The following is a 22,846-nucleotide window of genomic DNA, read 5'->3' on the forward strand; positions in this document are numbered from 1 at the left end:
AAAAGCTTGGATGCTCCTTCTGGGATCCGGCCACTGCAGCATTAGTTAAGCACTGGTACCACCTCTGCACTTCCTCATTACTAAGTCCTGCTATAGGATTAGCTTGACTGTGCTGTCAGCATCTTATTTTCATTTCAGAAGGATGGTGAATTGTTTAGCAGCCTGTATAATCAGGAAATGCTGTTGGAGGAGCCAGGTGTTGTCTGAACTGAAATTGCTACTTCATGCATGCTTCATGGGGATTCTGTTTCTTGGAACTGCCACAGTCCCCACACACTGAAGGGCCAGAGATCACATCCTGACATCTTCAGTGAAGATGCTGACAGAGACATTATATGTCTTTGTGCCGCTCAGTTTTAAATCCTTTTTTCCCCAGGCAGACCACGTGAACATGACAGGCCGTTTCCATGTTCTCTAACGGAGGTTTTCTTCCCCACAAGCAAGTCTTACGCCCCTTGTTTTATTACAGCCTGATACAAGATGCCATACAAAGATCTCCTCTGTATTCCCACAGGAATGAGAGCAATCCTCTGTACTAACTTGAAGGCTTTCTGATCTCTCTACAAATACATTGTTTTCAGCATATTCTCTCTCTCAGAAAACTATCCTCTCCAGATATTTTGAGATAAGAAAGGAGACTTTATTCACAGTTTATATTGTCACATAGCCAAAGATTCACACGGATTTCCAAACTGCAAACCTACTTAGAAAAGGGCAAATTAATTTTTGTCCAGGGGATGAACTGACGTCATTTGTACCATTTGCTTCCTCAGGCCCCTCATACACATACCTTAAAGTTATCAAGCATATACAACAGGCAATTAGGTCTTAATCAAGTCCCACTTTTCCCACATGATCTGAGGTTGGAATCCATATAAGACAGGATTAAGCAATAAGCACGTCAGTTAGGTGAAAGGATGAGGACAACGGGGACTCTACCACAACAGTTCTTGTTTCATAGAGCAAGGAACATCTTCACAAAATGTTCCTTTTAGGTCCTTTTTTCATTGACGTTCACCAACAGGGAACTAAGAATGACTTGTAAAACTCTGCCTGGCGTTTGGTGTCTCATAATCCCCAGGTCTGAATGCCTGGCAGGTAGGTGCAGGGATCCCCTCCAAAGACTTGTGGCTGTTTTAGAAATGCTGGTTTATGAGGCACAGCTGAAATTTCTTCTCCTGACTCTGGAGTTTCGAAAGGATGAAGATGGTAAAATTTCCATGAGAGGGCACAGGGAGTCGTGTGTCTATATAAACTAACCAGTGTCCCTGGTCTGTACACTTCTTCTTCTTGAAAATTACACATTTTGGGGTATTTTAGCAAACGAAGACATATTTTCAAGTATTTTAGTGATGGTAATTGTGAAAGGCAGAATCTGTCACAGGAAACCTGCACCCATGATGCCAACCAGTGGCCATTTGTCATTGCTAATAAGCTCTGAATTCACCAGAACAGACACCAACTCCCATCTCCAATCCATGCACAGTTTTATAATCATTCACATTGCATTTTTTCCCCTTGATCCTATCAGCAACAAAGTTTGTCCTAAAAACATCCCACAAGGATCACTGAATCCAGCCCAGCTCCTCCATCGAGCTCAGGTTCTACACAGGAACACACAACCTGTGTTTCTGAGAGTGTTGTTCAAATTCCTCTTGAACTCCGGAACATGTTTGTGTAAAAGACTTACCGTGGGTCCCCAGTGGATTGTCCCACACCGGGGACATCTTGCCCTGCTTCCAGGGAAAGGGAAGCAAGCAGAAATGTGGTCTGGTATGGGGAAATTTTCTACTCTCACATGGGAAGCATTTCAATTTTTCCATGCACCACAGGGATGAGCATCTCTGGCTTGGTTGACTGGGACAGCCTGGCTGCTGCCTCATGTCTCAGGCACAGAAGAGAAGTTCAGCGTGCAGAGGCATGCAGAGGAACTGAAAGCAATGAGGGTGGTGGCTTGAAAGAGAGAGAACCTGAAACCATCTCAGAGGCAACCAGCAGCAAGCCCTCAGCTGCCCAGGGCCAGGCACAACTGGAATATGCGACCTGAAAATCCTGCATGCCTGTTGTGTCCACCTGAGGCTGCAGAGAATATTCATAGTAAGTATTTGGGTCTGGAACTGTGTCTGGCTGCATTGCCCCTGCCTACACTGAGCAGCTCACTCCATATGATAAGCAAAGACTGCTGCTGCCCCACAGACCTCATGGCATGATTGCACGTGGCATTACTCCTTAGCCAGGTTATAGTCAGAGTGATCCAGGCTCAGAAAAACCAGCTGTTAAATATGTGCATGTTAGCCCAGACCTTACTGACAGCTCCGGATTAGGCACTAACTGTGCATGTAGTTAGGAACGGGTGCTAATCTCCAGCAGCTGGCTGCAGCAGCCTCTTCTTCCTCTGCAGCCGCAGGCACACCGGCATATCTGAGTGTTTCAGAGCCGTGTGATGCAGTGGGCCACGTGCCAGGAGGCTTAAATCACTCCAGCTCAGGAAGCGTACAGGAACCGTCCCGCCAGGCCCACGTGCCCACTGCAAGTCCTCAATGCCAGCGCGCTGTGGCGTGTGCTGACAGCGCTGGATGCGGTTCAACATGGGCACGGGTTTCAGCGGATGCTGTAGCCTGTTCCAGAACAGCTACGAGGCTTGGCCCTGCGACAGAGCCACGGGCTGGCTTTTCAAAGTCTCAAACAGCTTATAAATGAACAGAAAGGGACTTTTTCTGTCCACCAAAACCAACAGTCGTAATACCTGAGTCCCAGCCAGAAACTTGTATATCTGCCCTGGCCACATTTTGTGAAAGCATTCTGGATCGTAGAAATGCAGAGAGCCGACGATCCCCTGCACAAGTGCTGGGTGCAAAGTCTGCAGGCCTCTTCCTGTGGTGCCCTTTGTGCTTTTGGCAGGCGGGAGATGTTTACTGACCTGTGGAAATAAAAATCCTAATGGATGCAAAGGTGATCACATAAATATTAATTACACAGCGGTGTAGCAACCGCGTTACAGCACCTGCCTCATGGGTTTTGTAGCTGTATTCCCACTTATTATTTGTATTAAAATAGCATCCAGGAGTCTCTTCTCACTGACTGCCACGTGAACCCATGCTCCCTGAGTCGTGGGTCTAATTTGTGAAGGAACTCAGTCACTCCCTGATCACCTCGTGTCCTGGGAGGATAAATCATGCCTTTACAGCTCCTAATCAAACACGTCTTTGTTATCTCGGAGACCTGCCTAGATGTATTCCAACACGTTTGGCAAGTTTGATTTCTCACTGCGGAATGTCACAGTTTACCCTCCCATAGCATTCAGGTAGGTTCTAATTGTGTATTAATTAGCGTTTCCCTTGTGGTTTTGTACTGAATCAGATGATTAGTCAGCACAGATGAGTTAAGCAAAAATAAAGAAATCAATCAAAAGCTTTGTTTCTTTGGCATACCGGCACCCGTTGTGTTACTAATATGTAAATATTAAAGAGAGTGCCAAACAGTTTGTGTCAGGAAGCACTGAAACGTACATCCATATGAAGCTGCCTGGGAAGCTACTTCTAGGATATGCTCCTCTGGGTCAGGATTGAAAATCAACTTCGTATCAAGTGACATTAAAGGTTTAATTACAACTACAAGGGCTTCACAGAGAAACTCCTGGCTAAAAATATAAGATTAGGTATTTCCTCTTCTGTGCTTTAAATGAAATCCTTACAAGGCCATTCTTTTTATATGAGGTAATGTATGAAAAGGCACAGGCTTCCACACAAAGGCCCAATAAGTGCAGGCCACGATGCAGGAGCTCATGAAGCTGGAGGCACGGCTGTTTGCCATAACCAGGGTGAAGGACTCACTGGCCTTTGTTTTGCCCAACATTGGCCATGCCAACGCGTTCCTGTGAGAGCAGCCAACCTGACCCTGTAGGCCCTCATTTGGCTGCGGCAACCCCAGCAGCAGCCCTCCATCTTGCATGCACTCAGCTTTCCGCCCTGAAAATATAAAAAAAAACAATGTATCAGCAAACGGATGGTGAATAGCACCAGTGCCTGTGAATGGCTGCAGCGACTTGCGGTGACAAGCCCTGCACTGGGTACAAAGGTCTTCCACAGCTCTTACACAACCTCTCCTCTCAGTCTCATGTTTCAGAGTTGCTCAGCTTGTATAGCAATGGAGGGTCAGGGACTACAGCAGATTATCTCAGTTCAGCCATTGAAAGCAAGTGTTATTTTTAATCTCGTACGCTCCATTTAAAGGATTTCCAGGCTGGCACTACTTTAATTACACAAATGTTTCGGTTATCAGCACAACCACCACTTAATTGACAGGCTTTTCACTAGGGAGCCACCGTCACAAAGTTCCCAGTGAAATAACTTTTAATAATTGCCCTTGTCAACTTCAAAAAAAAGCTCTACAAAGGCTAACTGACTTAATTACCTCTCCCAGAGTCCCTTAGAGGCAGGGAAGTGCCATTACCCACATGTAAGCAAATGGAAAGTCTTGAATGACACACGATGTCTTCCCCAGGACAAAGCAAAGGCTCGGGGTTTGGTGTTCAGTGCTTTTTGAGATGGAGTACCTTAAGGGTAGGGGACGGCAGCTCCGGGACTCCTTCAGGAGCAGCTAGAGGCCAGAGGGGGTATCCTGAAATATCTCAGACGGTGTTAAGACATCAGTGCTAGACAGCTGAACTCGGTGACAAAGCACACATTAGACACTAGGAGATTCCAGCATCTAGGCCATGGGATCCCAAAGGAGAACACACGATGAGCCACAAGCCTTTTCCAGACCTTTCACATTGCAGAATAACAATCCAGATGCAGTACGGCACTCTCCTTTCTGAGTAAGCCTGCAAAAACGTATGTATATTGTGCTCTCTGTTCACTAGGTGACTCCCAAATGTTGCAGATCCTCACTGGTGCCGCAGCACAAGGTCACACCAACACTGGAAATGCAGCTTCCACATTCCACAGAGAGCCTTTAAACGAAAAGACCATGCAACCTGCCCATTACAGCACTGGGAAGCTACAGCTCATCATCTTTGCGGAGCAGGAAGAATGAGGTAAGAAGAACCAAAGAGCTGCTCCAGGAGCAGAAGGAAGAAGCACTCTGAGCCAGCCCCACTGGCATTCCTCACCTTTGGAGCCAGAGTTTGCAGAGAAGAGACAGCTGCCTGCTTTCCTGCATGCTGGCGTGGGCACACTTGTACTTAGCTCACCTGCAGTCTCCCCTTCACATAAACACATTCAGCGTCCTTACCGGCCCACAGATAGGATCATTCATCAAAATTCATGCTGTTTCTATTTGTTTTTCTTCATATAAGCAAATAAACATAAAAAAACATTAATATAGATTCATGGACAATGATCACGATGGGTGAGCACCGATGCACGTAAGCTCAGGAGATGTGGAATGATACCGATTATTACAATCTTAGTTTCACTCTGCATTTCCCCATGAGAGTCACCCCAAGTAAAAATACTACATTCGCACAGTGTACCACAGGTATGGCTGCCATGGGAATTTCAACCCTAAAAATGCCTCTAATTTTTTAATCCATGTAAAATCCTGATCAGAATGGACGTTAATCTGTTGGAGGGGCTTTACGCTCAATATATGCCATATTTGTACAGTACATAAGGGCTTGGGATTTTTTGTTTCTATGCACATTTTGCATAGAAGTTGATGAGCTCCTATGTAGATTAGACTTCTATTAACCCACATTACACAACAATTAATTAATTTGCCTTTTAAGCAAGCAAATTGGGAAATAACCAAGACTCCCTTGGATCCTAGCCCTTCAGAAATACCTGTGTCTCCCATTATGCAGTGTGAGGAACCTTTTTGACCATCACTACTTCAGTACCCTGCTAGAACAGACGTGCCTTGCAGGTAACTGCAGAACGGTGTGCATAGGCAAAGCCATGTGTCTGCCCAGCCCTAAGGCTGTCCCCTCGTACTCTCTTCACCCACCCTGAGCTCCAAGTCAGCTCTCACTATCACCATTTTAGCTATCTATAAGCATGCATCCAGGCCTGGTCTGGGCTTCTTCCAAGCCAGGACAGTAGAACTATGTTACGAGGCAAAGGGAGTTGGCAAACAAAGAGTTGTAAGAGATAACACACTCCTTCTCACATTGGCCAGATCTTGCAGATCATACTGCAGTTCATGCTATCAAAGGTTAGCAGTGCACTTGTTCTCTCCTTTGGCACTGATATGTCAAGCAGTAAAACAAGTTATTGCTACCAAGCACTCTGTTCAGCTTCTTTGTGGTGTTTTGTTTTGTTTTTTTTTCCCCACAAAATCTGTTCCCTACCACTAAGATGTAAGAAAGTAAATTAGTTACAAGCAAGCATGTGGGAGAAAGCAAAACAAAAACCTTTCTCTATCTTCTTGTATAAGACTCTTGAGAAAGAGCACACGTGTAAGCTAATACTATTTTCTTTCTACTGTACTAGTGAAAGGGTAATAGAAAACACTCCAAAAGGCGAGGCCATGACCTATATAAGATTACTGATCTATTTCTGTATGTGCCACACAAACTCTTGTACATTAGCTCTCTAAATCTGCCTCTCTTCTTTAGCCTTCCACTGCTGATCTGTTCAACATGCTGTCTCCTAGTATCTTTGTTAGCTGCCTTCTGTCTAACTTACTCATCGGGTATCTGAGTTCAGGCTTTTTTCCACATGTAAGTGTTTGTTGTTGATGCCTTATGTGATCTCTGAAATAACTTCTTAGAATCAATTTACTTGACATATTAAGAGGCCTATCACATCTGGTTCTTTGCCATCTGTTTGTCCTACAAAGAAAGGCTGAGAGAGCCGGGTTTGCTTAGCCTGGAGAACAGAAAGCTCCAAGGAGACCTCACTGCCACCTGTCAGTACCTAAAGGGAGCTTATAAGCAGGAGGGAAATCAACCTTTTACACCGGTTGTTAGTGATAGGATAAAGGGGAACAGTTTAAAACTAAAAGAAGGGAGATTTAGATTAGATGTCAGGGGGAAATTTCTTGCTGAGAGGGCGGTGAGGCACTGGCACAGAGAAGCTGTGGTGCCCCATCCCTGGAGGCGCTCAAGGCCAGGTTGGATGGGGCCCTGGGCAGTCTGAGCTGGTGGTGGGCAGCCCTGCCCACGGCAGGGGTTGGGGTTGGTGGGCTTTGAGCTCCCTTCCAACCCAAACCCTTCTGTGCTTATGATTCTATATTCATGTGGAGATATGAAGGTGGACAGTACTTGAAAACTTAACTCCTGGTAGGAAGGAATAAACCTGTCTGATAAAAAGAGCTGGATTTGGAAACTGGCCTAACAGTAAGAGAAAGCACTACGGCACAGCACTCAAGATGTCCCCCTTAATGAAATGGGCATTGGAAAAACAAACAAACAAAAAAACCCAAAGAACGGATAATGATACAAGAAGTTAGGGATGACAGAAAATAAATTGAGTCACTGCCATCCTACCACGTTTATGAATCATTAAAAAAGAAAACAAATTACATCTGTCCTGCGGGCACTGACATCTTTCCTTTTGATCTACCAAGCATTCAGGATGTTGTGCCATGCAAACAAACCCGTTTGCTCACCGCTAATTTGCAGAGCCTCCACTCTCCAGGAGCATCAAGAACAAACACCAGGGAGCTGAACCACTCACGATGCCAAGATGCTTCCCAGATAGGAAGCGGTCCAGGATTCTTTCCAGGATTAAGCAAGCACTCTGTCTCTCAGAGAAAATCTCTCCATGTATTTTTTTTTCTGTGTTCGTTGTTGTTGTGTCAATGGCTTTGGGTGCAGTTCCATGACTAATGGGGTGAGGGGACCCATGGATCCCTGTTCTGGAATAGGGGGAAGGGGAAGAGGGGAAAGGTAGGGAGACGGGCCTGCAAACAAAACAGCAGCAATGAGCTAAGGGAGAAAAGTAATTAACTAAATATGATCTCAGAATGCGAGACAATATACTACAGTACATATAATAATATTTGCTTTTAGCTCTCACTGCTCTAGTCTGTCATCAGTAGGCCACAAATAACACAAATCTCCCTACATTGTGTGTGCTTTGCCCAAGCATAACTATCGAGCTCTCCCCATCCCTATCTCAACCCACAAGCCTTTTTTCATCACGACTTCCCCCACTCCTGAGCTATTCATAGAATGGCCTGGGTTAAAAAGGACCACAATGACCATCGAGTTTCAATCCCCCTGTTATGTGCAGGGTCGCCAACCAGCAGACCAGGCTGCCCAGAGCCACATCCAGCCTGGCCTTGAATGCCTCCGGGGATGGGGCATCCACAGCCTCCTTGGGCAACCTGTTCCACTGCGTCACCACCCTCCATGTGAAAAACTTCTTCCTAATATCCAACCTAAACATCCTCTGTTCCAGTTTAAAACCATTCTCCCTTGTCCTATCATTATCCACCCTTGTAAACAGCCATTCCCCTCCTGTTTATATGTTTCCTTCATGTACTGGAAGGCCACAGTGAGGTCTTCCCACCACAGCCCCTTCAGGCACCCAACACGGGGACTGAGGAACCAGAGATAAGTAACCGGGAGAGACAACGGCGAACGCGCGAACCGCGCATCACCACAGCAAAACAATTATGGAGAACAGCGGTTACACAACCCCCGCTACAGCCACACCCCCGCGCGCGCTCGGCCGTTGGAGGCGGCTCGCTTGCCCATTGGCCCGGGAGACGGCGCCGCTGATTGGCTCTCCCTCCGCAACGCCCGCCTTTCCTCCTGATTGACAGAGCCTCGCGCTGTAGTTGCGCGAGAAGACCAGAGAGCGCGCTGTGATTGGCCGCGGCGCTGACGGCGGCTCTATATAAGCCCCGCGGGAGAGGCGGGCCTGTTAGCCCTCGGGCGCTCGTAGGTGGTTGTATTGCTGCGCGCCGTCTGCGGCTGCTGCGGGAACATGGCGACGCTGAAGGCCGTGTGCGTGATGAAGGGGGACGGCCCCGTGGAGGGGGTCATCCACTTCCAGCAGCAGGCAAGGCCAGGCGGCGGGCGGGGCTCTGTCCGCTCTCTGTCCGGCAGCGGTGCTGAGTCATCGCGCGGGGTGGGCGGGCGGCTGCGGGCGTCGGGGAGAGCGGGGCCGGGCTGCTGCCGTGCGCCAGCGGGTCGGTGCTGGCCGGGGGCGGGGCGGTTCCTCGGGTGCCCGCGGGGAGGGGGTGGGAGAGCCCCGGGTTGGGGCAGCTGGGGGTTGGGGACAGGGTCCGCACCAGAGGGTGGTGGGCATGGAACGGGCTGCCCAGGGGCTGTGGGCACGGCCCTGAGTACCGGAGTTAAGGAGAGTTTGGATAACTCAGCCGTGCATTCTGATATTCGGGTAGAGTGCTTGGCGCTCGCTTCCAGCTCAGGTTATTCTGCATTGGTAGCTGAGTTTTGATTGACCTGGAAGCTTCTCTCGTAATGAGGCTCTTTGATGCTGTAGTCGTGTCAGTAGTAATCAGCTCTTTGCATTGCAGGGGAGCGGGCCAGTAAAGGTTACTGGAAAAATTACTGGCTTGTCTGATGGAGATCATGGCTTCCATGTGCATGAATTTGGAGACAACACAAATGGTAAGATGCCAGTTACAGCTGCGGTGTGATTGTTCAGCTTCAAGGAGCTGCTGCTGGTGTCACAGCAGCAACCATCTTCAGCATATGTGTGTGTTACGACTGCACATCTGTCCTAAGAAACTATGATTCCTAAGGAATTGATTCTTGTGTTCTCTGAACACGTTGAGGCTACTGTTCAAGGTCTGGTATATCAAGCACTGGCCTAAATACTTTGTTTGACCTAGTTTTTAACCTAGTGTTAAGAAATGGGGGAACTTTCATCTGGCAAAGGACGTTCTTGAATGAGTCATCTGCATTTGTTGAACTTGGAGTAACGTTTCTATGTTTATAGATGTAGCTGGAGTGTAGTGGTTTCATCACTAGTGACTTTAACTTCCTCACACTATAGGAGGACTAAATTCATGTACAGTGTAAGCACCAACTCTAACTGCTTATTGTGACAAATCTGCTTTTGGCTGTTGTTCTTTTTCAGGGTGTACCAGCGCAGGTGCTCACTTCAATCCTGAAGGCAAGCAGCATGGTGGACCAAAAGATGCAGATAGGTGAGTTTAATGGGCCTGACCTAATGCTGCTCAGTGCAGCAGCTGTGTGAGTTCAGCTTTCAGCTTCAGAGGCTGCTGTGTGACTCACTGCTAGGATAGTGCTAGAGGAAAACTAGCAATTCCAGCAGGACTTCTGAGGTCAGTTGGCAAGGTACTTGGTGACCATACAGCAGTGCTTTAGGCACCGTGGCTCCAAGAATGTATCCAAAATGTAGTCTTTGGCACACTGGTCTTATCATAGCATAGGGAGAAGAGGAAATAAGTAAGGACTGTTAGTGAATGTTCATTAGGAGATAAGTGAGAAGGGGAGGAGGTAGTAATACTACTAATACCTCTAGTGGTGCCTTATTTCTCTTTCAGAGCTGGCTGTTGACAGCAGAAGCCCTAAACTGTCATGTGTTGAGCTGTGTGTGGGCTTGTCATACAGTCTGTGAGGATCCTCACTTTGAGGCTTTGGGGAGATTGCAAGATGAGTACGAAGTTGTGTGCCTGGCACAGGCACTTTTATTTGGTATGATGGGTTTTTCTTAACCTCTTACCTTAAGTACTGTGCTGCCTATGGGATGTATTCTGTAGCGGTTGAGTGCCAGGTGTAAGTACTAGTCTGTTTACACTGAATGCCTCTGTCCTTGCCCGAAAGTCCTCTGTCAGTGGAAGCTGACACTGCATTCTTCCTGGAAAGTAGTTAAATGGCCCAGTTACCCTTGGAGGGACCCTTTCATGTCTGACGTATCTATGTGGTATCTGAGACCACTGAGCAGCTGGTTTCAGTAATATGCTTGCTTGTCTGTCTGTCTTGTTCCAAGACTGGAAGGGTGCTGCTATCATGCTGGTCTTTAGATCTTGTGCAAGTCTAAAAGGTGGGTTGATCCTGCAGCGGTAGGTTCTGGACAAGCATTGTGTCCAATCTGGCTGCATTGGTCAAGTTTTCAGGTATTTTGCCTGTGCCTACAGCTTCTATTATTGATCAATTTGTTTTGGAGTGATCAGTTGCTTGCCAGATGAAGTAAGTTGGGTGATAGCTGTCTGGATGAAAGTAGTGCGAAATGGTGGCTGTAGGGCTTCACAGGCAGCCAAGCACTCTAATGCTAAAGGTCACAGTTACATGAGCATTGTGGCTTCTATTGATTCTCCGTCAAACCTTGCTTCTGATGTAACCTGCCTGCTCAAGCAGCTGTAGACTGGGGATTCTCTGTGTAGGTATGAGAACTAGGTCATGCTTCTGTAAGGCTGGAGTTGAAGCCAGTTGTACTAAAACTTCCCGGTAGCTTACATCAAGCAAACTCCTAAAGGGAAAACTGCCCTTGTCCTTATTCTCTAGGACTGAGTTAAAAATAAGAAATCAGCACTGTCTTCTCAGGAAGCAGGTAGTTGGCAGGTAGCTGGCAGAGCTGGTCACCCTGTGAGCATGGATAGTTCTAGAAACAAGTTGGTGTTTGAGGTTCCATCAGCTTGAAATGAATGGTTTGTTTGGGGTAGCTGTGTAGGAAACAAAACAGCAGTGTGCAAATGTTCTGTGAGTACTGAGCTGAGTGAGGATTAATTCCTAGTGGAGAGCTCCCACCTGAACTGTAGTAGAGCATAATGTTGTCAATATGGAGGAATGCCAGGCAGACTTGAACAATCATTCCTACCCTGGTTAGAACTTAGCCAGCATTTAATGTATCCCCTTTGACCTATCCCTTGTCAAACTGCTTTTACTAATCCTGTTTAAGCCTAAAGCTGGCAGTTGTTTGTGGAATAGCTAATTTGTTATATACAATAGAAGTGTAGCAGTAGTGTGTATGTCATGCCTTGTCTGTACAGGAAAGGTTAAGAGATTTAGTTTAAGATTTTCCTTCTGAGCAGAGGGAAATAGGCTCCATCAGCATGGAGGAACTGTTAGCTCTTAAGAGTTGTGCATTGTTTGCTTAGCTTGCTAGGTGATAATGGCATTCCTTTCCCCCAAGTGGGTTAGCCTTCTATTTCAAGTTCTACCTTGAATTGGGTTTTAATCATGTCTTGAGCTGAAGGAGTTAAAATCCACAGCTGGGGGTAATGTGTGTACTGTGTAAAATAAGATGGTGGAGTACTTGAGTGTGATAAGTGGGCATCGTGTTGTGCAGGCCGTCTGTCAGGGCTTTCAATTTAACCAGACTTTGAGTTTCTCTGCTTTTCTGTGCAGGCACGTGGGTGACCTCGGCAATGTGACTGCAAAGGGAGGAGTGGCAGAAGTAGAAATAGAAGATTCTGTCATTTCTCTTACCGGACCACACTGCATCATTGGCCGTACCATGGTGGTAAGTGCCCTGCTGCCAACCTGGGGGCTTTAAAGAGCAGTGGGTTTAGTTCCTGCTGTTTGACATGCATGTTTTAGCGTGGGGTTTTTGGTGTGGTGATGCTTCATTGCTATGAGATCTTTAATTTTCTACTGGCCTTGTTGAGGATAATTAAGTTTGCTTCTGACTGTGTGGTTAAAGCAAGCTGAGCTGAGTAGGGAACCGGTAGTCTGGCACTAATGCTATTAGTGAAAGGCATGGCAGTAGACTCCTAGGCTTGGGGCAAGAGAGTGTGCTGCTCTGACAGTCAAGTAGCAAGGAGGTCTGTAATGTAGTCATGTAATGCGGTGCCTGGGATGCTGCATCTTCAGTGCAGTGTGCTCTGAAAGTGAACTGCAAGCCTGAGTTTGCTCTTGGAGTAGTGATAACTTTCTGAAATTTGGGGTTCTGGTGACTTTCAGTTCAAACAAATACAACTGAAGGTGATGCATCTTTATGGGCAAGTCTAGTCCCAAATTCTCTGTGTGTGTGTGTGTGTGTCAGTTTGGCATTCAGCATTACAAAATGGGTAAGTTGTTTCTGTGCTGTGAGGCCTCACTGGTAGCTGGCAGTCACTGCCAGTGTGAGTGTGTAGTGAAAAATGCAATAATGTGAATTAAGGTATCTTCAATTCTCTTCTAGGTCCATGCAAAAAGTGATGACCTGGGTAGAGGGGGAGATAATGAGAGCAAACTAACTGGAAATGCTGGACCTCGTTTAGCTTGTGGTGTAATTGGAATAGCCAAGTGCTAACCGTTGTACCTGAAATGCTTAAGATGGCAGTGGGAAATGAGCTGTATTTCATTGTGATTGCTGTACTTGCTCTTCCGTGTGCAAGCAAAAGATTTATCACTTAATCTCATTACTACTCTGCGTTCTTGAGTATCAGTTTAACTGGTGAATACTGACATAATTTTGTATTATGTATATTGCAATTAAAGTGTTACTAATGGAAAAAATCTCTGTAGTCTTCTGCTAAAGCATCTGCTGTAACCATTTGAAGTGCAGTCTTCACTAACTGAAACTCCTGTTCTGTGTAATGGAAGATGGTTGATTGGGATCACATGCTGAACACCAAAGCTGCTCCTATATTATGGGATTTAGAAGATGAGGAGTCTTAGGAGCTCCAGCAAGGCTACTCACCAAATAGCAGTAGGCGGTTTGCAGCACTGTTTGTTTCAAACTTGAGTAATAAAGTTGCTGGGCAAAACTTATGTTGGTCTTGCAGTCTATTAAAACTCTACCAGCTGATTTCGTAAGGCTTGGACTTCATGTCAGTAGTTTGTAAGATGCTGATAGCATCCAACAAATTGCATTGAGGCAGCAACCCTGGAACTGCTGCCTTGCTCTGTCAGTGCATCCCTCTAAGTGTTCCACATCCTGTAGTAACAACCTGACACCCTCTCCATATCCCACCCGGTGCCTTTATGCTTTCTTACAGCAATGTCCTATGGCTGTAAAATGTGATAAGTGTTGGGTGACAGAAGTGTGATCCTGAAGTACTGGGGGGAGCCTGATGTGTGTGAGATGGTCTGTTTGCAGCATGTGTCCTTGTCATTGTGTGGCCTTGGAGTAGGGGCAGATGCAGAAACCTCCCTGCAGTGAGAATTTGGGGCTGGTGTTCAGTGGCAGTCTGGATGCATTGGTGAGGACATCTTCAAGCTGTGCAGAGGTTTCTAACAGGGAGGAAGTCTGGAATAAAATGCATATGTGGAGGCAGGAGTTCTGTATTATTCAACTTGCTCAAGTTCTGTCAGTGGTGTAATCACTGATAGTGCCAGCTTTTGCTTTTCTTGCATGTACCTCGTAGACACAGATTTCCAAGTCTTTTAATAGAAAAAATCATGGATTTTAATGAGGACCTGTATGGACATTCCTTTTATCTTGTACATAAGTGATATTCATGGAAGTGGTTGTATTTCCAGTGACACCCAAATTCCAGTGTAGCATGTTACAAATGGAATGGCTTTCAGAATAGCAAGAAGACTGTAAAAACACTGAACTCACATTCATTATGGGTAGCAAACAAATGTATGCACAGCCTCTACCCACCTGTACCTCTTGCGGTGGGTTGGCCTGTGCTCTCATTAAGCTGCAGCTGAAGTAAGATAGTAGGTGTACCTTTCAACTTGCTTCTTAGGCATTGAGGATCTTAGAACACTTTGAAAATGCACAGTACTGCCACAACCTCCTTATGGTTCGAAGCTTAGAGGATGGCTGTGTTGTCTCCCCGTTCCCTAAGTGGGGGAAAGCAGCAGCTGCATGAGAACAGCAGGGTGAGCGGCACAGGATGAGAGCAGCTCCACTGCTCAGCCACCCTCAGCGCTGAAGCCTGCTTCTCTGCAAGCAGAGCTTCCTGTTCAGCTGTCTTTGCCTTCGTTGGCTGAAGTATCTGATTGGGCACTAGCCAGAAGTCAATGCTAATTGAAGCAGGGAGAAGCAATACTTGGTTTACATACATACGCACACCCTTAAGTGGCAGGCATAGGCTCAGTGATCAAGGTATTAATTGCTAACGCTGTGGTGTCTTTATCAGTAACAGATGCTTACATTGAGCTGACTATTCCAATACAGATTTTTCTCTTTCTAAAGCCAGAGATTTGGTAGTCTGTTCAAGAGCAGGATATGCTTATATTGGTGATGCATCCCCAGTGTGTTTACTGCATGGTTACTGCTTCAGAAGGCAATAAAACATCACTCTGCAGACAGCATCCAAAGTTCTCCCTAGGTACTGTTTTTCAGTTTCCCAGAAAGGGAGAGTATGCTGAGGTGGCATTTGTGTGAGCAGTTAAACCTTCCATTTCTTTTACTCTTGCCTTAAATCCTTCAATAAAAATGGATTTGTTTAAGAAGAACCCCTACCTCCATACAGAATTATGGCAGCTCTTACTGAGATGGTCTTAAACGTGACTTTGGTGTCTGGCTGTATATGGAAAGAGTTAAGTTCTGCTGGCCCCGCGTGAAACAGACATTAAGGACACAAGTTTTAACACATGGAAGCTGAGTTCACTACAAGTATGTAAACAGGTTTTTTTTTCTCTCTTTATTCTGCTATTGCAAGAACATAAAAATATATGTCCTCTTCCCCATTCATAACTCCACATTTGCTTTCCCTCCCCTCTCCCTCCCCCAGAAAAGAAGTTCCTCTGCCACAGAGCAGCTATGGAAAAGTACTGATGGAAGAAAGCAGCTGCCCTCACTTAGGGAAAAAAAAAAAACAACTTTCAAAGCAGAACACACCTATAGCAAGGAGAAAAAAATGAAATATGCACAGGATTCATACAACTTTTCCACTACACTTTCAGAGCGTAACGAGGTTCAATGGAACGCCTGGCGCAGCCTGAGCCTCGCGTTCGGCGCGTGGGCTGATCAGAAGACCGATTCAGCACGGACGTGTTGGGGCTCTGGCTGCTCGGCGTCACACGGCGGGCTCTGAAGACCGTTTGCACCTGAAGGGCCGACCACAAAGAAGCGGGATTTGCCCTGTTAAAATCTGACCAAATTCTTTAAGTAACCCGGAGAGAAGGTGGCAAAACTTTGACAAACACAAGAACAAGCGTTCTTTTTCCATCAGTCCGACAGGTACAACTTAAAACTTCAGACCTACCTCTTGCAGGCTTACAGGAAGTACACATCATTAACACAGACAGCGGTAGCAGCCCGGGTTTGTGAGAACGGACAGGCAGCGCGTTAAAACCCTTGAGCGGTCTCTCACTTCCCCACCGACTCCCAGCCCCGCTTCAATAAAAACAGGCTTCGCGTTGCACGCTGTGTTTTGGTGTCTTTGATTTCTCTTTCACCCCGCTTTCCAAGCGGCGTCAGTGAGTAACGCTTCCCGGCCCACTGCACGACTTCGTGACCACACAGAGTCGCCCAGGGGTGGCTGAAGGCGTCTCCTCAAGTCTGACGAGGGGCGGCGTTTACCACAGAACCACTTGGAGGGGGGGGGGGAAGAAAAGAAAGAAGCAAAAACCGCCTCGATCGCATTGTAAATACTGAACGGAACACTGCAAATAGCCCTGCAGTTCACATCTCCGAACTAACCTTTACCTCCTACGGTCAGGTCGAGCATTAAGACGCAGCAAGCTAAAACTCAAGGTGACTATTACAAATAAAGATTGGCTTCCGTGAATAGCTACACAAACAGATGGATTCCTTTGAACAGATAGAAACAGCACAGTCTAATTTAGACTCCCGTACAGCATCAGCAGTTCAAACTTAAAAAGATGTTGAACAAATCCTTCTCCACTTCAGTGCAGTGTAGGAAGAATAGCACACGTTAAGGTTTGTTACGAAAATAGAGTTTATTAAAAACACATCCCTATTGTTTTGAGGAGCTTTCACCGTTACCTTTTCTTAAATTAAAAAAAAAAAAAAATAGAAAGCACTTCTACTTCTGATTTGTAAACTTTTTAAAGTCAAAACTTTAAAAAAGTTACAGCAAAAATGGGTAATATTTTAATCATATCTTCAGTATTTTTGTGTTACGTTGTGGCTATTTTAAATAGAAGGGAAGCAATCAAATTGCTTACAATTCCCCGCCAACTACCGAGGGGCTGATAGAAGCAGAAGCAAGTATAATACAGCAGACTGTACAACTCTAAAGCTCTACACTCCAACAAATGTCCCTGTCCTCGGCTGAGATTCCAGTCCCTAGCGAGGAGCCTCCGCCACCGCGCTCAGATCCTTTTCAGCTTGTTCCACGGATGAGGTAGCCTCGGATGTCAACTCCTCCTCAGGCTTTACACCTGAAGGTTCAGACTCTCCTTTAGGAAGTTCTGAAACAACGTCTGCGTCTTCCATTTTGCCGCTGTGAGATTCGTGGTTTTTCTCACCGTCTGCCCTGTCTGTCACCTCGGGTTTTTCCTTTCCTCGGTTTTCTTCCTTGTCTCTGCGAGACTCCCTATCTCTAGAATCTCTCTCTCTGTCTCGATGTCCGCTGGACCGTCTGTTTCTGTCCTCCATGTCCCTATGCCTATCGCGCTCGGGGCTCCTTCTCCCCCATTCTCTCCTGTCACGGTTACCAAGCCGCTCGTGGTCTCGGTCGTCACTGCGGTTGCCGTAGCGCTCGCGGTCGTTTTCTACCCGATTGCCAAAAGATCTCCTTCCGAACCTCTCCTGGTCTCTGTTAGGGGTGAACGTCTGCCTGTCGTTCCTGAACTGCCTCCCGTCTCTGTTCTCCTCGGGTCCGCTGGGCCCTCCGCTTCCCGGCATCCCCCCGGGCCTAACAAAGTGGCCCGGCGGAGGGAAGGGGGTTTTCATTCCATGGGGAGGAGGCATCCCAAAGCCCCCCGGGCCCGGCGGGGGCCCTCTGTGCATCATGTGGGGCGGCATGTGTCGTGGCGGCATCATGGGGAACCGCTGCATAGGAGGCGGTGGCATTCCTGGCGGTCGCTGCAGCGGTATCAAGCCCGGCCGGGCGCCCAGGAGGCCGGTGGATGGAGTCTGCAAGCCAACAACAGGGGCCGGAGGGGGTGGTGCGACTCCTTGGGTGCCTGAAGCAAAGAAACAGAAGCACAAATTAAAATAAAGCAACGTCGTTCTTAAAACATTCAGAAAGTCTCATGAAATGAGTAACGCAGACATGGTGTGTGGGGAGAGCCGTCCGTAACGTGTCTCATGCCGGTCTGCAGGCTGTCCAGAGAGCTCTGCCCTTCAGCAGAAGTTGCTTTGGTGCTACAAATAATTACTGTTGAGACAGACGGCAGCTATTCGCTTCTCCTCATGGCTGCACCGTTTGCAGGTCTGAGTGCCTCAACTCCAACTCCATGCCTTGCTTTGGCTGCTGACCAAACGCCTCCCTAATGGGTTACGCTTCACAGGTTTCCATGTTACAGACACATGCTACCTCAGCTAGCTCTAGAACCCTTCTCTATGATAAGCACTGTTAAGGAGTACCTGGCTAAAATATCTGAAATTTCAGCTGGGTTATCAACAAGATTTCCAAGTGCAGAAAAGGCAGCAGTCAGCAGTAAGTGATGGGGAGCAGTAAGTGATGGGCAGCTAAGGCCACAGCAGGGCTGGGAAAGGAGCCAGGAGCTACACAGTTCCATCTACCCTTCCCAAGAAAGTCGGTAACACAAGTTTAGTTTTGCAACGTAAAACTAAAAGGAAATGCAACAGGCAGTTTCTGGATTTTTTTTTTTTCTAACAGCTTTCTATCTTCTGCAGAACCATAGAATGGCTTGGGTTGGAAGGGATCTCAAAGACCCGGCCATTCCAACCCCCTGCCATGGGCAGGGCTGCCCCCCACTAGCACTAGATGAGGATAGAATCATAGTACATGTCTAGTGTCAACTATTTTCCATTTTTCATGTTCCTTCTGTAGTACTGGAGTCTTGGTTTCAGCATGATCTTCCTAAGAGGAACAAGAGGAACCTCTCAAAGCCAGCTGACACCAACGCAAGGAGCTGTGGCCAAAAGCTGAGGGGTATGAGGGGCAGATGGGTGCTTTGCACCGTCAGTTGTGTGCAGCTCATCATGCAAGTCTTCTGTGTTCAACCCACACTATTGGCTCATGCCCTCTGCCTTTCACATTGGATCCATCAGCCCCAGGCATTTCTGCTCACAAGGAATTTACCTGCAAATGAGCTCCATACATCTGAGAGCATACATACAGATATTTTTGAAGTAAACTCCAAAATTAGAATTATTTCCCCACACATTAATAAAAATGAAATGTAAGAATGCAGCTTACGTTCAAGTTTGTAACTACCGCCCCTGGGCAAAACTAAAATGCCAACCAGCCACCTAAATTAACATTGAAATTAAATACTTGGCAGCGTCCCACTGAAAACTGCATCTTGAGCAAAATGGAGCAGACGTGCTGTTGTGCAGACATCCCACCTTCCAGTCAGACATCACAGCTGATTTATTTAGCATCTGCAGCCCAGCTAAGCCTGAGCTTTCTGCAGAACTAGTGCCCTGTCACCACATCGCTTCTTATGCTAAGGACATGTCTAAAGAGAAACCTTTTCATGCACTTCGTATTGGTGATAAAAGGAAACTACATTTAGCTGATGAGTAAATCTCAGGGAGCAGAAAGATGCACGTTCTTCCAGTCCATGGTGCCACCTTACCTTCCCCTCCAAGCAGCCACTTTTAAGACCCGGCTTGAAAGATGACACTCTTTGAAAGCAATGATCCGCCAGCAACAGATGCTTTTTTTTCTGAGTTTTTTCTTTTTCCTTTTCAAGATGAGCAGTCCCTTCCCCCTCAGGTTCATAACCAGGGCTACCTGTCACCTTGTCTGAGCTCCTCCTAGACTCAGTCCTACACATCTGGCATGACGGACACATGGCCAATGGTGCCTTTCAAGAAACTTATTTTGCTGAGTTTTGAGATTCGGAGATATTTTTAAGTCAATTCTTCCAGAGAAGTTTAAAAACAAGGCAGAAAGGAAGAACTAAGATTTAATGGGCTGAAGAAGATGACAGGCATGTTTCTGCTCTACAGCAGCAGATGAAGTGAGGGGTATGACTGCATGAGGCAAGTGAGATAAGCTTTTTTAATTAAACAATACCTGCCATTCAATTTCTCGGCCATATTTCTACACAAAACAATGCATGGAAGCAGCACAGTGTATCTGGAAAGTCATTCTCTTCCAATCTGGACTGCACCGTTAACGTAGCCGAGCACTTTTTGTTTTCAATAAACCCCTTCACCTTTCCAGGCTGGAGTATACTACAGAAAGCACCGTTAGTTTCCACTTTGTGCTGACAAATTAGGCACTAATTAAAAATTTACTCCAAAAAAGCTGTCCAGAAATACCCCCAAGTTAACTGAAAATGTTCAGCAAAATTAGCGGCACAAATCATGAGCAATGCCTGAGAAAATTTAGAACCTTTTGTTGCTTTACATAAGGAAAGAGAGTATGCAAAACGTAAATGGTTTATCAAACCTGAAGAGAAATGCAGCAGCTCTTAGAGAAGCAATTCAGTTATTTAATGACCATCTCATACCCGTGCAAACGAGTGATAGAATTTATTATCTGTCTGAGCCTCTGTTTTATATACGGGCTCACATTTGTAAGCCTTTTTGTAGGCAGCCTGGTCTTCTTGCTTACGAATACAGCACTCCAGCCATCCCTTTCACTGGCTGCTTCCTCTGCTTAAGCTGCCTCAACCATGGCTCTTATTGCAAGACATGGTTTTTATTGCTGGTGATACGTCATCCTCACCTTACACCTAAATGTTAATTCTGTTCAAATGTGTAAAAATACAGATTGCTTTCACGTTTTTATGTGACTTTTACCAGTAATGCATAAGGAAAGGCCATCGGCACTTGAGAAGCCTTTAATGTGAAGAACTCCTCTGAGGACGACCCCATCCCCAACCACCCGAATGTTCTCACAGATGCAAGAGCAGCCACCCAGTATCAAAATTGTCCTGCTTTCACTTTACTCATAAAGAACAGCCCAAATACTACATCAGTCCTGAAGGAGTGTTTTCGATCCAGAGAGCTCACAGCAGATGTCCTTACTGTACTGACAATCAGGTAAAAAGCCAGATTGCCGAGGCACTGTAATCCCGTTCCTGATCATCTTCTCTTCTGGCTGGACACATTAAAAATGCTTACGTGGGAAAGGAGTGTGGCATCCCATTAGTTGTGTGGCTTTTTCTTTTCTTTAAACTGAACTCTGCTCCATAAGATGACAATATCTCACAATTGTTCAACTGCTTCTCATATGTGTTGTTACAGGAAAGCAAGTGGAGGAATGGCATTTTCTGCATTTAACACCTTGCTTCATATACAACTGTCAACTTAGATAGAAGTACACATGAGAACACAAAGTCAAAAACTTAGGAATCCAGCAGAACATCAAACTAAGGGTTTCAGGATGAGGCTGATGCTTATGTTCCGCCATTCTGCATGCCACATTAATTCTCCCACCATTCTCCACCGGCAACACTGTTAAAACTAGAACATCATATACCATCAGGGAATTCTTGGAAGAGGTACCAAACAAAATGTTTTGAGTCTTGCGTCTTTTTCTGGTGCTTCACGAAGAACACTTTAAGAGCAGCTCAAGAACGTAAAGAAGCCTAAATTGAAGAGTCTTAATATCGCTTCACACCCTAAATAGCTTGCTATAAATGCCAACATTTTTCAGCAGTTAGTGCCCATCACTGAAGCCAACAGGAGTTTGCCCCTGTTCATTTAAGATGCTTTAAGAAGGAAGCAAGAGCCCAACTATGTATGTGTTCAGTGTTGATTACCAATGTTAAGATTTCTACAATTCCCACTTTATACAACATTAACACTACAGTGATCCAAGACAAGGGGTTCATCAAGGCAAAAATGAATTCCACCAATGGTGCTTGAGAACTGATGTGTTCCCTTACCTCTGAATTCCCATACGTATTAGAAATGTAACATTCATATATATAATTAGCAAGCATGCAGTGTTACGCTTTTAAGATGGGCAAACATAAGAAAATTGGAAACATATTAGGTTTACCATTGTTCCTAACCTGTATTATGAAAATGCTCCTACCTCTTTAGTCCCTGTACACACTTTGTAACAGATAACATTAAGATGAGCTCAGAGAAAATGATACACTGTCTTTCATAATTTAATACATACTACAGAAAGACCATGTGGTTACTGGATAGCAAACCAGCAAGGGAGCAAAGAACTGTGGTTCAGCGTGCATTAACAGAAAATGAATATCAAGCTCACTGAAAACTATGGTATATTATTCTTTGATAATATGTAATTATCATTGTAGAAATTTTGGTAAAGAGATCATTAGACAAAAACCTACCAGCTGCAATATGGTGTGTTTAATCAAGATAATAGATCACAATCTGAATATTTGAAACACAGCATCTGCAACAGCAATTTATTACTGATCCATGTTACAGCATTTGCTCAACAGGAAGAACAAGTTGGCAAATCAGAAATGATATAAAGCCTGTCACTTACTGCAGAATGTACATGTAAAAGGAGTCTAAAAATATCTGCTTGGCAGATCATTTTAAAAGTGACACATGAGGACACACTCACAAAGCCAGTAACAATCTGGATAATCTTGTTCCAATCAAGAACAAGAAGCTTTAACAACAGTAAATATGATCAAGGATACAACTAAATCAAAACAACCCGAAGGTCTTTTTTTGTGTTTGTTTGTTTTTTAAAAAATAAACACCAAAAAAAAAAAAAAGAATAGACAATGTCCACAAGAGATCACCCCACTGAAGCACAAACATGTCTTTGTTGGAAGTGATGAAAGAATTACATTGGAGGAACAAATTAAATCAGTGGAGGTGAAACAGAACGTAACTTACAATACTAAGAGAGCATATGAAATCTTACAATCATCGATTTGGAATGACTTTGTAACATATCTTCCATATGAAAAACCAAACAGATAGATAAGCTTCATTCTGAAGTTACAAAAATTAGAAAAGAGTTCCTGTATTTGTACAGTCTACATAAGGTATTCTCAAGCAAGGTTACTGAATTTAAATTTGAGAGT

General features: G+C 45.5%; 2 protein-coding genes and 1 long non-coding RNA gene across 4 annotated transcripts in view; 1 reads left to right on the forward strand and 2 right to left on the reverse strand.

Moving 5' to 3' along the window:
- Positions 1-643: 643 nt before the first annotated feature.
- Positions 644-8,619, reverse strand: LOC121106689. The gene is made up of 2 exons (XR_005839480.2): positions 4,556-8,619; positions 644-3,968 (listed from the first exon to the last, which is right to left on the reverse strand). It is a non-coding gene; the product is annotated as an uncharacterized LOC121106689 (long non-coding RNA).
- A 199-nt stretch (positions 8,620-8,818) lies between these two features.
- Positions 8,819-13,579, forward strand: SOD1 (superoxide dismutase 1, soluble). The gene is made up of 5 exons (NM_205064.2): positions 8,819-8,954; positions 9,433-9,526; positions 9,999-10,068; positions 12,233-12,347; positions 13,008-13,579. Exons 1-5 carry the CDS (start codon positions 8,880-8,882, stop codon positions 13,116-13,118), a joined length of 465 nt encoding a protein of 154 aa, NP_990395.2. The 5' UTR covers positions 8,819-8,879; the 3' UTR covers positions 13,119-13,579.
- A 3,071-nt stretch (positions 13,580-16,650) lies between these two features.
- The window catches only part of SCAF4 (SR-related CTD associated factor 4), a 44,445-nt gene continuing 38,249 nt past the window's right edge, over positions 16,651-22,846 (reverse strand). For both annotated transcript variants that reach the window (XM_015299359.4, NM_001012822.2), the window contains one exon: positions 16,651-17,860. In XM_015299359.4, coding sequence (XP_015154845.2) covers positions 17,019-17,860 — 842 coding nt within the window. In that variant the 3' untranslated portion in view covers positions 16,651-17,018. The remainder of the gene's footprint in view (positions 17,861-22,846) is intronic.

Source organism: Gallus gallus, chromosome 1 (genome assembly GCF_016699485.2).
Source record: "Gallus gallus isolate bGalGal1 chromosome 1, bGalGal1.mat.broiler.GRCg7b, whole genome shotgun sequence".
In the NCBI taxonomy this organism is placed as follows: Eukaryota; Metazoa; Chordata; class Aves; order Galliformes; family Phasianidae; genus Gallus; species Gallus gallus.

What these genes read in the sequence shown, in the direction of transcription:
- SOD1 (NM_205064.2), top strand. Translation starts at nt 8,880, where the DNA reads ATGGCGACGCTGAAGGCCGTGTGCGTGATGAAGGGGGACGGCCCCGTG. An exon ending in TCATCCACTTCCAGCAGCAG is followed by an intron (nt 8,955 to 9,432) that starts GCAAGGCCAGGC and finishes TTTGCATTGCAG; the next exon opens with GGGAGCGGGCCAGTAAAGGT. An exon ending in GGACCAAAAGATGCAGATAG is followed by an intron (nt 10,069 to 12,232) that starts GTGAGTTTAATG and finishes TTTTCTGTGCAG; the next exon opens with GCACGTGGGTGACCTCGGCA.